The following is a 15,489-nucleotide window of genomic DNA, read 5'->3' on the forward strand; positions in this document are numbered from 1 at the left end:
CAGCACAACTCTCCTACTTCCCCTTTTAGAGGGTAGCCATTTTGTTCCCTTTGGGCCTATTAGAAGAAGCTGACAGCAGAGATGTGGAGCTAAGGATAACACCATCTCTCTTTTTGGTATTCCAATGAGCCATGTTAACACTATTAAGAGATTTATGTAGGGCAACCTAGTTTGAAGGATTCAGATATTCCAAATTTTCCTCTTTCTTTTCTCATCACATAGTGATTCCTGTCCCAGTTTTCTTTTATCTGATGCTTCAGCTTTTCTTCCTGATGGCTGTACTCTGCTGATTGCACATTAATACCAGCCCATCTTTTGATGGTCTGTCAAATTAGTGTTGGTATTTTATTAACAAGACGTTAGCCCATTAATTCACATACCTCTGATCATTTTTCATTTACTGTAAATAGGAGGGAAATTTTTAAATGAATGGCAAGGTCTGGGGTAGGGGCAAAAGCAGTTAGGGTAAGAAAGAAACATATCGCATATCACCTAGAGTCACTTTGGTGAATTAGCAATAGCATTATCACTGAGACCTATGTACCACTTCACAATACTCTATAGCCCTGTCTAAGCAGTACACCGAGTCAGGATATTGGCCCCAATAATCTGGGTTCTCATTTTATCAACCTCAGAAGGATGGACGGCTGTGTCAACCTTGAGCCACTCAGGATTGAACTGCTGGCAGTGGGCAGACTCAGCCTACAATACTGTAGTACTCAATACATTGTAACACCATGGCTCTGAATGAGATAATTTCTACATTGAGTAAATAAGTAAATTAACAACAAGCAAGGAGGTGATTCAAGGAGAGAACTGGGGGATCCCTATCCTTATGGCCTGGCACCCAATTACCATAAAGATGGTCCTATGAAAGGATAATTATGGAATAACTCTAGGAACCAAGTGAAACATGAGTCATTCTGAGTTCTGCTGTGTTCCCAAAGAGAAAAAGAAAACACCTGGAGCTGAGGAACAAGGACAGATGTGAGCTTCAAAAAAACTTCCAAAGATTCAGACTGTGCTCAGAATGAGATACATCATGGCAATCAGTAATATAGTTATAATGAATAAAAAGAGCAATAACAATATTGGACCATAAAGCAAAACAAAATATCACAAAGGATGGCTAGGTCCTACTCAAGACATGCGGTCTCTATTGGGTTTAATGGTAGTTCAGAGATAGGTAAATTGTCCCTGATAAAACTTTAGCATGTATCATATCCGATGTGCTGATGGGTTAGGCAGCTGATTGATGACATCGGTTTCACATACGTATTTATAAACACTTGTAGCTTTCTACCTATAATTAGATGCTTGGATTAAGGGCATCTTTCAATCAATAAAAGATGTTGCAGAATCTATTACAACAGCCTTCCTTATCAGCACAATAATTACACTTAGCTTAGTTGCAAAAGGCTGCACAGCACCAGAAATGGTCCTGAACTTTATGAAGCCTTCACGAAGATATTCCCTTATTTCTAAGCAAAATTGAGGTATTTTTATGATAATGTCCTAAAGCTGGAAATGCAAGGATATATACGAGATATAATCCTGGAGTAGATATTATCTCTTTGGCCCATGAGGTATACTATGATTTTAAAATTATTCTGGCATACTATAATGTTTGCAACAAAATGGATTACACCACCCTTCACTTTAAAAAAAATAATCTCTACCTCTGTAATATTTGTGGGACATGGTCAGAGGCAACCTCATTAACCTGAGTTAGTGTGATAATATCTTCTTGACAAAGTTCCATCACAAATGAGGCAGAGCATCAGCATCATGTTGCTATTTGTTTCCCATCAATGGAGTATATAAAACAGGGGGGGAAAGCATCAGACAAAAGGATACAACCATCTTCAGATCCACAAGTGAGGATCAAAGAAAAAAGAGGCTGTAAAAATGATAACTGTAGGGACAATTTTGTTTCTTTTGCTGCTTGCTCTGCTGATTCACAACTTCCTGAGACAACTTTGGACCCGAAGACATTTGCCTCCCGGTTCTTTGGCTCTACCCCTCATTGGGAACTTGTGGGATTATGGATTTTGGCTTCGCGAAGATTATTTTCGGAAGGTATTTCATTCTAAACAATTAACCAAAAATATATAAAATCATTCTCAATTATTTTCTCTGTAGCATAACTGTAGAAAAATGTATTAACCTAGTAAATATTCTTGTGTGATGAGGAATATAATTAATTAAATGATAGTGATGACACTTGATTATTTTCCTCTTCATGTCAGACTATCCAAGCCAAGACCTGCTCATCACCGTTTCACAGAGCAGGATGTGAAATCAATGGGGCTGAGATTTTAGGCAGCAGATTCTACTTCAGTCTTACCAAGAAATGTTTGATAATGGAACCAGTTCTTCAGAGAAGGATGGTTTCTCCTTCATTCTGCCTAAATGAAGCTAGACATTTTATAATGATTTCAAAAGCTCTATGGATCTTTGTTCTAGACTAAAATCTATTTCCACTATCTGCATGAGTCATGATATTACAAGGAAGTATTTCCTCTTAAAGTTGACTATTGAATGGTAGGATTTTTTCATTTTCCTGCCGACTATCTGCTGATTTTGCTTCCAAAGCTGGTTCTCTAGCAGTGCTGCTCCCTGGATTTGAATGAGAGCACTTAGGAATGAGCCAAGAGAGCTCATGAAGGGGAGTTGTGAAGATTCCAGGTCCCCATTGAATGATCAGAAAGTTACCAATCATCCATCGTCCTCTCAGCAGTTCGTTTTCTTAAGCATCCCTGGGTTTTACCTTCACTTTTTGAATCTTTTGTTTTACTCTGTCTTTTATCTTTAAAAGTAGACTGGCTGGCAGAATGCTGATTTGTTTTAACCCCTTGTTGGACTTTAAAAATTCTTTTTTTTTTCATTTTCCTTTTGATTTATTTGATTGTTAAGAATAAAGTTTGCTTTTCTGTAATGAAATATAGCATGTTCTTGGATAGTGAAAATACTTTCATTTGATTTACACCTATATTGGACTCTCACCACAGAGTTTTTGCATTTTATTCATTTTGCAAAATATTTGGAGTTTATTTTCTTCTTTTTCTTTTAACTTTCCATCAAAATATCCAGAAAATACTGTATTTTCCCTGCTTCATTATCTACTTCTTACTTTGCTTCAGGATTTGGTGTTACCTGTTTTTTTCCATGTATCATTGCTAAATTACACAAAGCAACAATTTATCAGATTAGAGACCAGCAAATATATCTGATATCTGACAAAAATTTTGATAACATGCAATCCTTAGTTTTGAAAGCCTTTTTAAAAAGTTTGATGAAATGTTAATGGGTTTGGAAAATATTCAGATGCATGTAGCTGTGGATAAATTAAATTCAGAAAAAGAATGTGGTTTTAAAGCAGCAGATTCATTTCTAAGAAATATGGACTGTACAGATTGAGAACTGAATTGAGTTGATTGCATACACCTCCATGAAGTTCAAGTCTGAATTCTTTTACAACAGCAGAAACCTAACTGAGTGGAGAAGTGATAAATTCATTTTCCCTAGGATGATTGAAGGCAATTTGGGGAATGGATTTATCACACTTAACTAGAAAACAATTTCATCAGGACCTTTTTGGGTAAATAGACCAACTTTGGAGATAAAATTGATTATATTTAACCAGACAAATATTGAAAAGATCTAGTATTGAGAAATAAATATTGATATTTAATCTAGGATGAATTACTGTTAAGTCTTGGGATGATTTGGGATAGATAAGATGCCATGGTCCCCTTCATGGTTTACTGCCTTGTTGTGGCAAAGGGGCTTGCGTAATTCAATGAAGCTATGAGCTATGCCGTGCATGGCCACCCAAGACGGAAAGGTCATAGCAGAGAGTTCTGACAAAACGTGATCCACTGGAGAAGGAAATGGCAAACCACTCCAGTATCTTTGCCATGAAAACCCTATGGACAGTACCAAAAGGCAAAACGATATGACGCTGGAAGATGAGCCCCTCAGGTCGGAAGGCATCCAATATGCTACTAGGGAAGAGCAGAGGGCTAGTACTAGTAGCACCAGAAAGAATGAAGCGACTGGGCCAAAGCCGAAAGGACGCTCAGCTGTGGATATGTCTGGTGGTGAAAGGAAAGTCCAATGCTGTAAAGATTTTTTCTCCATAGGAACCTGGAATGTAAGATCCATGAATCAAGGAAACCTGGACGTGGTCAAACAAGAGATGACAAGACTAAACATCGACATCTTAGGTATCAGCGAACTAAAATGGACAGGAATGGGTGAATTTAATTCAGATGACCATCAGGTATACTACTGTGGGCAAGAATCCCTCAGAAGAAATGGAGTAGCCTTCATACTCAATAAAAAAGTAGGAAAAGCAATACTGGGATACAATCCTCAAAATGACAGAATGATCTCAGTTTGAATCCAAGGCAAACCATTCAATATCACAGTAGTCCAAGTCTATGCCCCAACCACCGGTGCTGAAGAGGATGAAATTGACCGGTTCTATGAAGCCCTATACAAGGGACGCGGTGGCTCAGTGGGTTAGGACGCTGAGCTTGTCGATCAGAAGGTCGGCAGTTTGGCGGGTCGAATCCCAAGTGCCGCGTAACAGAGTGAGCGCCTGTTACTCGTCCCAGCTTCTGCCCACCGAGCAGTTCGAAAGCATGTAAAAATGCAAGTAGAAAAATAGGGACCACTACGGTGGGAAGGTAACAGCGTTCCGTGCGCCTTTGGCGTCTAGTCATGCCGGCCACATGACCACAGAGACGTCCTCGGACAAACGCTGGCTCTTCGGCTTTGAAACAGAGATGAGCACCGGCCCCTAGAGTCGGAAACGACTAGCACGCATGTGCGGGGGAACCTTTACCTTTACTTTACCTATGAAGCCCTATAGCACCTTATAGAACTAACACCAAAAAATGATGTCCTTATCATCATGGGGGATTGGAATGCTAAAGTAGAAAGCCAAAAGATAACCGGAATAACAGGCAAGTTTGGCCTTGGAGTACAAAATGAAGCAGGGCACAGGCTGATGGAATTTTATCAAGAGAATACGATGGTCATAGCAAACACTCTTTTCCAACAACCCAAGAGACGGCTCTACACATGGACATCACCAGACGGTCAACACAGAAATAAGATTGACTATATACTCTGCAGCCAAAGATGGAGAAGCTCTATACAGTCAGTAAAAACAAGACCAGGAGCTGACTGTGGCTCAGACCATGAGCTTCTTGTTGCAAAGTTTAGGCTTAAATTAAAGAAAGTAGGGAAAAGCGCTAGGCCAATCAGGTATGAATTAAATCATATCCCTGTTCAATATACAGTAGAGGTGACAAATACATTTAAGGAATTAGATGTGATAGACAGAGTGCCTGAAGAACTATGGACAGAGGTTCGCAACATTGTACAACAGGTAGCAACCAAAACCATCCCAAAGAAAAGGAAATGCAAGAAAGCAAAATGGCTGTCTGAAGAAGCTTTGCAAATAGCTGAGGAAAGGAAGGAAGCGAAAGGCAAGGGAGAAAAAGAAAGATATGCCCAATTAAATGCAGAATTCCAAAGAATAGCTAGAAGAGATAAGAATGCCTTCTTAAATGAACAATGCAAAGAAATAGAAGAAAACAATAGAATAGGGAGGACCAGAGATCTTTTCAAGAAAATTGGAGAGATGAAGGGAATGTTTCATGCAAAAATGGGCATGATAAAGGACCAAACTGGCAGGGACCTAACAGAGGCAGAAGAGATTAAGAGGAGGTGGCAAAATTACACAGAAGAACTATACAAGAATGAGCTTAACGTCCCTGATAATCACAATGAAGTGGTCATGAACCTCGAGCCAGACATCCTAGAATGTGAAGTGAAGTGGGCCTTAGAAAAGCTGAGCAACAACAAAGCTAGTGGAGGTGACAGTATTCCTGCTGAGCTATTCAAAATCTTAAAAGACGATGCAGTAAAAGTGCTACACTCAATTTGCCAGCAAATTTGGAAAACTCAACAGTGGCCACAGGATTGGAAAAGATCAGTTTACATTCCAATTCCAAAGAAAGGCAGTGCCAAAGAATGTTCAAACTATCGCACCATTGCACTCATTTCTCATGCTAGTAAAGTTATGCTTAAAATCCTACAAGCTAGACTCCAGCAGTATGTGGATCGAGAACTACCAGAAGTACAGGCAGGATTTCAAAGAAGCAGAGGAACTAGAGATCAAATTGCTAACATACGCTGGATCATGGAGAAAGCTAGAGAGTTCCAGAAAAACATCTACTTCTGCTTCATTCACTATGCTAAAGCCTTTGATTGTGTGGATCATAACAAACTGTGGCAAGTTCTTAAGGAGATGGGCGTACCAGACCATCTTATTTGTCTTTAGAGAAACCAATATGCGGGCCAAGAAGCAACAGTGAGAACTGGACATGGAACCACTGATTGTTTCAAAATTGGGAAAGGAGTCCGGCAAGGCTGTATACTGCTGCCTTGTCTATTTAACTTATATGCAGAGCACATCATGAGAAAGGCAGGGCTAGATGAATCAAAAGTTGGAATTAAGATTGCCGGAAGAAACATCAACAACCTAAGATATGCAGATGCTACCACTCTAATGGCAGAAAGTGAAGAGGAACTAAAGAGCCTCTTGTTGCGAGTGAAGAAGGAGAGTGCAAAAGTTGGGTTGAAACTTAACATTAAGAAAACCAAGATCATGGCATCTGGCCCTCTCAATTCCTGGCAAATAGATGGGGGGAAAATGGAGGTAGTGACAGATTTTATTTTCCTGGGCTCCAAGATCACTGCAGATGGGGACTGTAGCCAAGAAATTAAAAGACGCTTGCTCCTTGGGAGGAAAGCCATGGCAAATCTAGACAGCACACTAAAAAGCAGAGACATCACCCTGTCATCAAAAGTGCGTATAGTCAAGGTCTTCCCAGTTGCAATGTATGGCAGTGAAAGTTGGACCATAAGAAAGGCTGAGCGCCAAAGAATTGAAGCCTTTGAACTATGGTGCTGGAGAAGACTCCTGCGAGTCCCTTGGACTGCAAGGCGATCAAACCAGTCAGTCCTAGAGGAGATCAACCCTGACTGCTCTTTAGAAGGCCAGATCCTGAAGCTAAAACTCAAATACTTTGGCCACCTAATGAGAAGGAAGGACTCACTGGAGAAGAGCCTAATGCTGGGAAAGATTGAGGGCAATAGAAAAAGGGGATGACAGAGAATGAGGTGGCTGGATGGAGTCACTGAAGCAGTAGACGTGAGCTTAAATGGACTCCAGAAGATGGTAGAGGACAGGAAGGCCTGGAGGAACATTGTCCATAGGGTCGCGATGGGTCGGACACGAGTTCTCAACTGACAACAACAACAAAGATCCCATGGTAGATTTTCTATGAGTTGATTAAAATAACAATTTCTTAACAGAGGATTTTGGAACTTTAATTTTGCTATTATTATTATTATCATCATCATCATCATTATTATTATTATTATTATTATTATTATTATTATTATTATTATTATTATTATCTACTTTCTCAATATAATATATAGATGACTGGTTAACAATTTTTAGAAATTTAAAAATTGGGGGGTAGTTTCTCAAGTGGTGGAAAACTAATATTGTAGCAATGAATTAATCTATACAACTGGGGGGGTAATATGTGTACGTGTGTTAGTTTTTCTTTTTAAATGCACTTTTAAAAATGTTTGTTTTCTATTTTTTCTTTGTTTTTTAAATATTTTTGGAGTTTTGTATTTTAACTTTTTCTGTGAATAAAATAAAAATAGAACAAAAAGAAAGAAAGAAAGACAGCCAATCAATTATTTTAACAACTTACCTAATAATTCATATGGATAGTACTACTCTTGTAGCCAATTTTAATTCATGTTTAGTTCAGCAGCCCAAGTCTCTAGAATGTTCTCTCAATATAGCTGGAGTTGGAAAGTTGAGGAGTGGATGGCTGAAAAAAGCAGAAGGCAGAGAGGCTAAGAAAGCCGCTGAAGACCATCCAAATGGTGGTGTTCAAAGGATGTGACTCATAGACAAACTGTGGCTCACATATCTGTCAATCACAGGAGGATTGGGAAGTGAGAAGGCCATCTCTCATCCAAGGCAAGGGGGAATGCAGGAAATAGATGTTTCAAGCAGAAACAAAGAGAAAGGCACAGCCCAGGAAAATAAAGGAAATACAAGCACAGAAGTTTTTGGCAGAAATCTGGGGGTGGAGGGAATAAATTTTCAAAGAGCAGATAATCGCATATGGTGAAAAATCTTAGAAGTGAGGATTTAGGAAAGACTGTAAGTGGCATATTAACTATAAATAATCAATGCTCAATAGACACGTAGATACATAATCAATAGATCACATAGAGATTAACAACATTTATTAATCTCAGCCCAGAAGAGAAAGAGACTGGAGCACTTCTCCACCAGTAATTAGCACTCAGATCAGCATAGATTAACTCCAAGGTCACCTTCAGACCAACAATCAAGTAAGCAATACCCCAATCAAGAAACTGCCACAGAGCCATTAGTAAACAGCCCCACCGAAGAATCCCTAAGACCGCCCCCACCCACCCAGATATGAAAGACATCAGGACATAAAGTGACAGCAAACAGCACTCCTTACTTGCACGGATGGTGTTACCTAATTAGCATAATTAAACGAAAGAAATGAAAACACGCAAGCTCAGAAAGCAGCAAGGACCGCTTAGGAATAATCTGTTTTATTTGATTATAACATTTCTCAACTTTGATTCACTTGGCAGCCTGTAAAACGATATGGAAATATATACTCCATGTGGATTGGACATCGCCTTGTAGTAGTGCTGTCTGGATTCAAAACTGTGAAAGAAGTAATGGACAGCTTCCCAGAGGAATTTTCTGATAGACCAGAGGATGATTTCATGACCGCTTTGGGGAAAAAAAGGGGTAAGTGCAAATAGTAAGGAATTGTATCTAAATAACCACTGTTACCATTTGTAATAATAATAATAATAATAATAATAATAATAATAATAATAATAATAATAATAATAATAATAATAATAATAATAATAATAATAGAGTTGGAAGGGACTTTGTAGGTCATCTAGTCCAACCCCCTGCTCAGGCAGGAAACCCTATACCATTTCAGACAAATGGCTGTCTAGTCTCTTCTTAAAAACTTCCAGTGTTGGAGCATTCGCAGCTTCTGGAGGCAGGTTGTTCCACTGGTTAATTGTTCTCACCGTCAGGAAATTTCTCCTTAGTTCTGGGTTGCTTCTCTCCTTAATTAGTTTCCATCCGTTGCTTCTTGTCCTGCCTTCAGGTGCTTTGGAGAATAGCTTGACTCCCTCTTCTTTGGGGCAGCCCCTGAGATACTGGAACACTGCTATTATGTCACCCCTCGTCCTTCTCTTCATTGTACCTCAGAGTAGGACGGTAGTTATCTGACTTAGATTTTTGCATATTGTTTTGTGGTTTACTGAGTTGGATGAGTGCAGGATACTTTGTCACTTTAATATATTATGCAAACTGCATAACTTGGGAGGGAAGGTAAGTAAAGGATAAAGAAAATGATTTAAAGTCAGGAGATAAGGAACAAAAATATTGCTCTAATCCAATTGACGTCAAATTATTACATGTCTCAACTGCTTTTTATCTTGTCCATTACATTCATATATTGACTTAAAGGCATTACTTCTTTTTCACTAAACGTCTACCTCTTTTTTCAGGCTCTCATCATCCCCATTCAACGAAAACCTCCCCAATCTTCCCTTACCTCTTCAGCCCTTTCCTTTGTTTCATATCTTGCCTCTTCCTTCAAATTTTGCCTCTTCCTTCAGATTTGATTTTCACCAATTCTCTCTATATGGCCAACCCACCCAAGGGCACCAATTTCATACTGACTACCCACATACATAACCATGAGCTTTCTATGTCTTGTGTATTAGGTTTTGGGAAACAGCTATTCACATGTTTGAACTCTAACAGTTCTGGCAGGAGTTTTAGTGGCGGGATTGTTAGGTTCAATCTGATTGGCTGTACGAAAGTATATACAGTAAGCTTGCTTGTATGCCCTAACCCCTTAGTACAGATAATGACTGCTAATAAAACATTAGTTTGTTTGTACTCATCTGCCTGGCATCTTCTCTACGCGTCAGAACCCAATACTTAACAGTGGCAACAAAGGTGGGATCCTGCTTCGCCTGAGAGCTGAAGTCACGAGGGGACAGCTTCACGTGCTGGAGGAAAGAGGCATCTTTCCCCCCCCTCTATTGGCTGGCTAATTCAGCACACTAGCGGCCTCATGCTCAGAACAATCCATCTGAGTTGGCGAAGCAGGATCCAGTTGAGAAGGAAGGAAGATGCCGAAAGTCGGCCAGCCTCGCGAATTCAACATCCACCACCCCGAACAGTGGCCATCGCACCTTGGACAAATAGAAAATTACTTGCGGGCAAATCAGATCACAGAGGATGGCTTGAAAGAGGCGACACTACTCTGCATAAGTGGGCCTGCAACATTCAACGTGGCCGAAAGCTTATTCGCCCCAACACCCATTGAAACCGTCTCATTCGCTGATCTTAAACAAAAGCTGAACACTCACTTCAAGTCCAGAATGTCGGAGATGGCCTGGCAGTTCCGATTTGATCAACGAGTGCAACGCCCTGGGGAAACTGCATCAGAATTCATCACGGCCCTATGCCAGGCCGCTAGACTCTATAGGTTTTCCAACTTAGATGAGCGTCTGCAAGACCAGCTCATGTGTGGCCTGAGAGACAAGGCGTTGGAACAAAGACTGTTCGCTAGGCCCAACCTAACCCTCCAGAACGCGCAAGACGAAATCATGGCTGACGAAGCAGCCGGCGGTGCCGTCCAGGTGGTTCAGACGTCCAAACACAGTAAGCCGGAAGAAACAATACCACATGAGGCCATTTCTTACAATGAAAACGCAGTTGAAGAGGAAACAGAAGTGGACAAGTTTCAGAAAAAGACAGAGCCGCGAGAATGAGGACGTGAGCACAGAGGGAGCAAGTAGAAGGCCGTTTTCTTCTCGAGGTGTGGGGGTTGCAGTGGCAACCATGCAAGAATGAACTGCAAGTTCCAGTCGGCCATGTGTCGGGCCTGCGGTCGATCGGGGCACATTGCGACAGTTTGCCGAAGTCGTTTCCGAGACAGCCAACACAAACTACAACTACAAATATTCAAGAAAAGGATAAAGTTTTCTCCGCAATTGTTTTTATTGGGTATTATCACAGATACCACCGTTGTAGATATTAAATTGATGTTGAATTTAATTACAGCAGCGAGACTTTTAGCAGCGCAATATTAAGAACCCTATCAAAGGCTGAAAGGAATTATGCTCAGATAGACAAGGAAGCTTTGGCTATTGTTGCTGGGGTCAAAAAATTCCACGATTACCTGTATGGTAGGAATTTCACTGTGTTTACTGACCATAAGCCTCTCTTAGGTTTATTCACAACTGACAAGCAAACCCCTCATATAGTCTCACCAAGGATGCTTAGATGGTCCATATTCTTATCTGCCTATAGCTTTAAAATAATTCACAAACCTGGGAAAGAAATGGGCCATGCTGATGGCCTAAGTAGGCTTCCCTTACAATCTATTGATCCAGATCCAGCCCCTGCTGCCCAAATACTGTCCATTCAAGATTTACCAGAATTTCCCCTTCACGCAGGGGACATAGCAGCTGAAACTGCTTCAGACAAGATTCTGAGCAAAGTTCTATCATGGGTTTTCACAGGGTGGCAAGACAAAAGTCTGGGTCCTGAATTCCAAGCTTATTTTTTAAGAAGGCATGAGTTATCAGCCCACAAAGGGTGTTTACTATGGGGAAACAGGGTTATCATTCCATCTGTCTTAAGCGATAGGGTACTACACTCTCTACATGAGGGACACCCTGGTATAGTGCGAATGAAAGTGTTAGCCAGGAGCTACTTGTGGTAGCCTGGATTAGACAAGGCTGTTGAAGAGCAGGTACATGGGTGTTATATTTGTCAAAGGTCTAGACCCAAGATGCCTCAGGCACCTGTTCACAGATGGGAGCCAACACACACACCCTGGTCCAGGGTCCACATCAATTACGCTGGCCCATTTCAGGGGCAGCTCTTTCTAATTATTGTTGATAGTCATTCAAAATGGCTGGAAGTTGTTCCAGTCTCTAGCATGACCTCAGCCAAAACAATCCAGGTACTCAGGAAACTTTTTGCCACTCATGGGCTTCCTGATGTCATAGTTTCTGATAATGGTAGTCAATTTACCACTGCTGAATTTCAGGCCTTCCTGAGAGCAAACATGATTAGACACGCCACATCTGTGTCCTTCCACCTGTCGTCCAATTGTCAAGCAGAACGGATGGTAAGAACAACCAAAGACTCACTAAAGCACATCATCACAGGTGACTGGCCTCACAGGCTCGCAGACTTTTTACTTTGCCAGCACTCCACACCTTGTACTTCCACGGGGAAAAGCCCTGCGGAGTTGCGCTGGGGCAAACGCCTCATTACCAAACTGGACAGACTGCAACCTGACAGAGTGGCATCCGATGCTGCTCATCCCAAGCCCCCAAGGGGACTACAACCAGGTGACATGGTCTGGGCCAGGAACTATGGACCAGGACACTTGTGGGTTCCGGGGAAGTTGGTTGACAAAACGGGGCCTGTATCTTACACAGTAGGGGTGGAGGGAGGGCATCTAGTGAGATGGCACATAGATCAATTAAGGAAACGATTTCCAGAACAGTCACTAAGCGTAGGTGACAATCCCTCCCATAGCTCTCAAGCTGACACACAAGTTAGCTCCTATTCACCCTACCAGCAATTTCAGCATTCAGTTGAGTTCCAGTCTGAGGAGGATCCAGTGGAGACAGAGGTGCAACAAGAACCCCTGCAACGAGTGGATCAACCCATCATCACGGACCACTGTGCTGATCCTGTTTCAGGATCTGACTCTGGGGTGGGCCTACCAGACACGGCCAGCCAGAGAAATTCTTCGGAGTATCCAACTGAGAGGGACACTGGTTCACAGGGCATGCCAAATGAGTTGGTACACTACAAGGTGAGGGAACCACAGAGACGTTCCTCATGCCCTCATAGGCCACCTGCCTATCTCAAAGATTATGTGGTCAATTAGAGAAAGAAGTATGTAAAGAATTCTAGTTGGAAAGACATGCCTCTTATTTTTTTGGATTTTGTTAATTTATCTGTATATTTCATTTTGTAATGGAACTTACAAGAGAAGTCTACTCATAGACTCATACTGGGTCATTGTGTACCACTTGTCAGTACAGAGATACTGGCAGAGCAGCAGAATGGTCTGTTTGTGATCTTACGGGCAGCAACCATAAGTACACGTCCAAGAAGCTCGCATTGACAAACTTCTACCTTGAGTGGGGTCAATCACTCAGAATTAATGTTGGTGGTTGGGAGTGAGTTTTATAATCTTGAGAAAGGATTATAGAAGAATATACATATAATCTTGAATGGGGTCAATCATTCACTGTATAAAAGTTAAGTGTAAGATGCCAAGTTGCGGTGTTCTAAGTATACTGTCTGATCCTTGATAGGGGAAAGGGGTGTTGTGTATTAGGTTTTGGGAAACAGCTATTCACATGTTTGAACTCTAACAGTTCTGGCGGGAGTTTTAGTGGTGGAATTGTTAGGTTCAATCTGATTGGCTGTATGGAAGTATATAAGTTTGCTTGTATGCCCTAACCCCTTAGTACAGATAATGACTGCTAATAAAACATTAGTTTGTTTGTACTCATCTGTCTGGCATCTTCTCTATGCATCGGAACCCAATACTTAACACTATGTATAAGAAATAGGTTTAGTTGAGGATCTGTTCTAAGCTAATAAAATTTCCAAAATTGGAATTAAATCAGCAGCTTTAATTATCGTACCTGAAATCAAGATAACAATTTAAACACTTACATACATTGAATCGGAGCTCCTAAACCTCAGATAGAATGAGAAAGTGGCAACACCGTCCATCATCCATGATCACCCAGACCCATCAACTATTTTTGTTTTCTGATAAATGCAAGGAGGAAACCTGGCCTGGGAAAAGCATTCTAAGCTCTAAGCATATACTCCATGTACATAGAAACATTCCCAGGTGGGAGGGAAAGTGGTTGGAAAGAGAGAGTTTTAGGAGGAGAGGACTACATGTACTTCTTGATTTACAACCATTTGAAGTTTCAATCGACTAAAAACAATGAGTTTGCTTAAGAACCATCTCAAAAGAGATCATAAAATTGGGCATGAGTCACTTAACAACCACGTTGCTTAACAATGGAAATTCTGGTCCTAATTGTGATCATAAGTTGAGGCTATCTGTAATGAAACATGATAGAAGAATGGTCAGGAGAAAACCACCGAAGGCAGACATCAAACTCTAGATCTATTCAGATGGACAAAAGTCCAGGATTGCAATACTCTGCTTTTTAAGGATAATTAGCCCCCCTGTTTAACTCTGGGAGGTGGGAGGGGAAGAAGGTGGTTAGAACTAAACACACATGAAATATATAGAAATCTCCCCTAACTTCTAGACCTGTTTTATTTTTTAACATGAATGTTCTCAGGAATCACTTATCATTCTCTGCTGATGCCCTCAGGTATTATTTTCTCCAATGGCCACATCTGGAGACAGCAGCGACAAATTGGCATCACTTCTCTGCGGAAGCTGGGCCTGGGAAAGAAGAGCATTGAGCATCACATAGAAGACACAGCTCAGACGTTGGTGGAAACATTTAAAAAAATGAAAGGTATGCAATTTGGGGTAATCGCTCAAGTGTCTGCAGAATTTTTTTCCATTTGTGTATTTCAAATAAGAACAGACATATTTGATAAAAAAATTAATTTTTTGAAACAATTTCAGTTCCCAATAATGTTGTTCATTGCATAGAAGTCCTGTTCTTTAATAATTGATTATGAAATATCTTCATTTGCAGGACAGCCATTTGACCCTTCAATTCCAATAATAAATACAGTTTCTAATGTCATATGTGCTTTGAGTTTTGGACATCAGTTTGCTCCTGAAGATGAAAGCTTCCAGAAGCTAATTCAAGCAATTGAATTTATTGTGAAATTCAGTGGTACCTTTTTTCATGCGGTGAGTAATGTTTTCTGTTCAAGAGACAAAACTATTTCCATGAATATTTTCATGTAATCACGAATGGAATTCATGGAGGAAGCCTTGGAAATTGTCTATTGTACTATTATCCCCAGTAGCCAAGACAAGTCTTTGCAGTTTCCTTGTCAAGATTTTGGAAGTGGTTTGCCATTTCCCACTTTCTAGGGCTGAGAGAGAGGGACTGGTCCAGTGTCACCTGAATGCCTTAGTACTTTAGTTGGGACAAATACTTCATTATGATTTAAGCCCATCACTTCCATGCAGAAATTCTTTTGCTGCAGCCACCAGAAAAGCCAATGCCGTCCTAGGCTGCATTAACAGAGGGATAGAATAAAGATCACATGAAGGCTTAGTACTGATTTATAAGGCCTTGATAAGA

General features: G+C 40.7%; 1 protein-coding gene across 1 annotated transcript in view; it reads left to right on the top strand.

Annotated features, from left to right (window-relative positions):
- Positions 1-1,908: 1,908 nt before the first annotated feature.
- Positions 1,909-15,489, top strand: part of LOC310641159 (cytochrome P450 2J2-like) — a gene marked incomplete at both ends in the record, with an annotated part of 31,416 nt that continues 17,835 nt past the window's right edge. The window contains 4 exons of the mRNA XM_083363989.1: positions 1,909-2,079; positions 8,743-8,905; positions 14,593-14,742; positions 14,929-15,089. Of these exons, the coding sequence (XP_083220115.1) occupies positions 1,909-2,079; positions 8,743-8,905; positions 14,593-14,742; positions 14,929-15,089 (645 nt within the window). The remainder of the gene's footprint in view (positions 2,080-8,742; positions 8,906-14,592; positions 14,743-14,928; positions 15,090-15,489) is intronic.

This window comes from Vipera ursinii (assembly GCF_947247035.1).
Source record: "Vipera ursinii genome assembly, chromosome: 5".
In the NCBI taxonomy this organism is placed as follows: Eukaryota; Metazoa; Chordata; class Lepidosauria; order Squamata; family Viperidae; genus Vipera; species Vipera ursinii.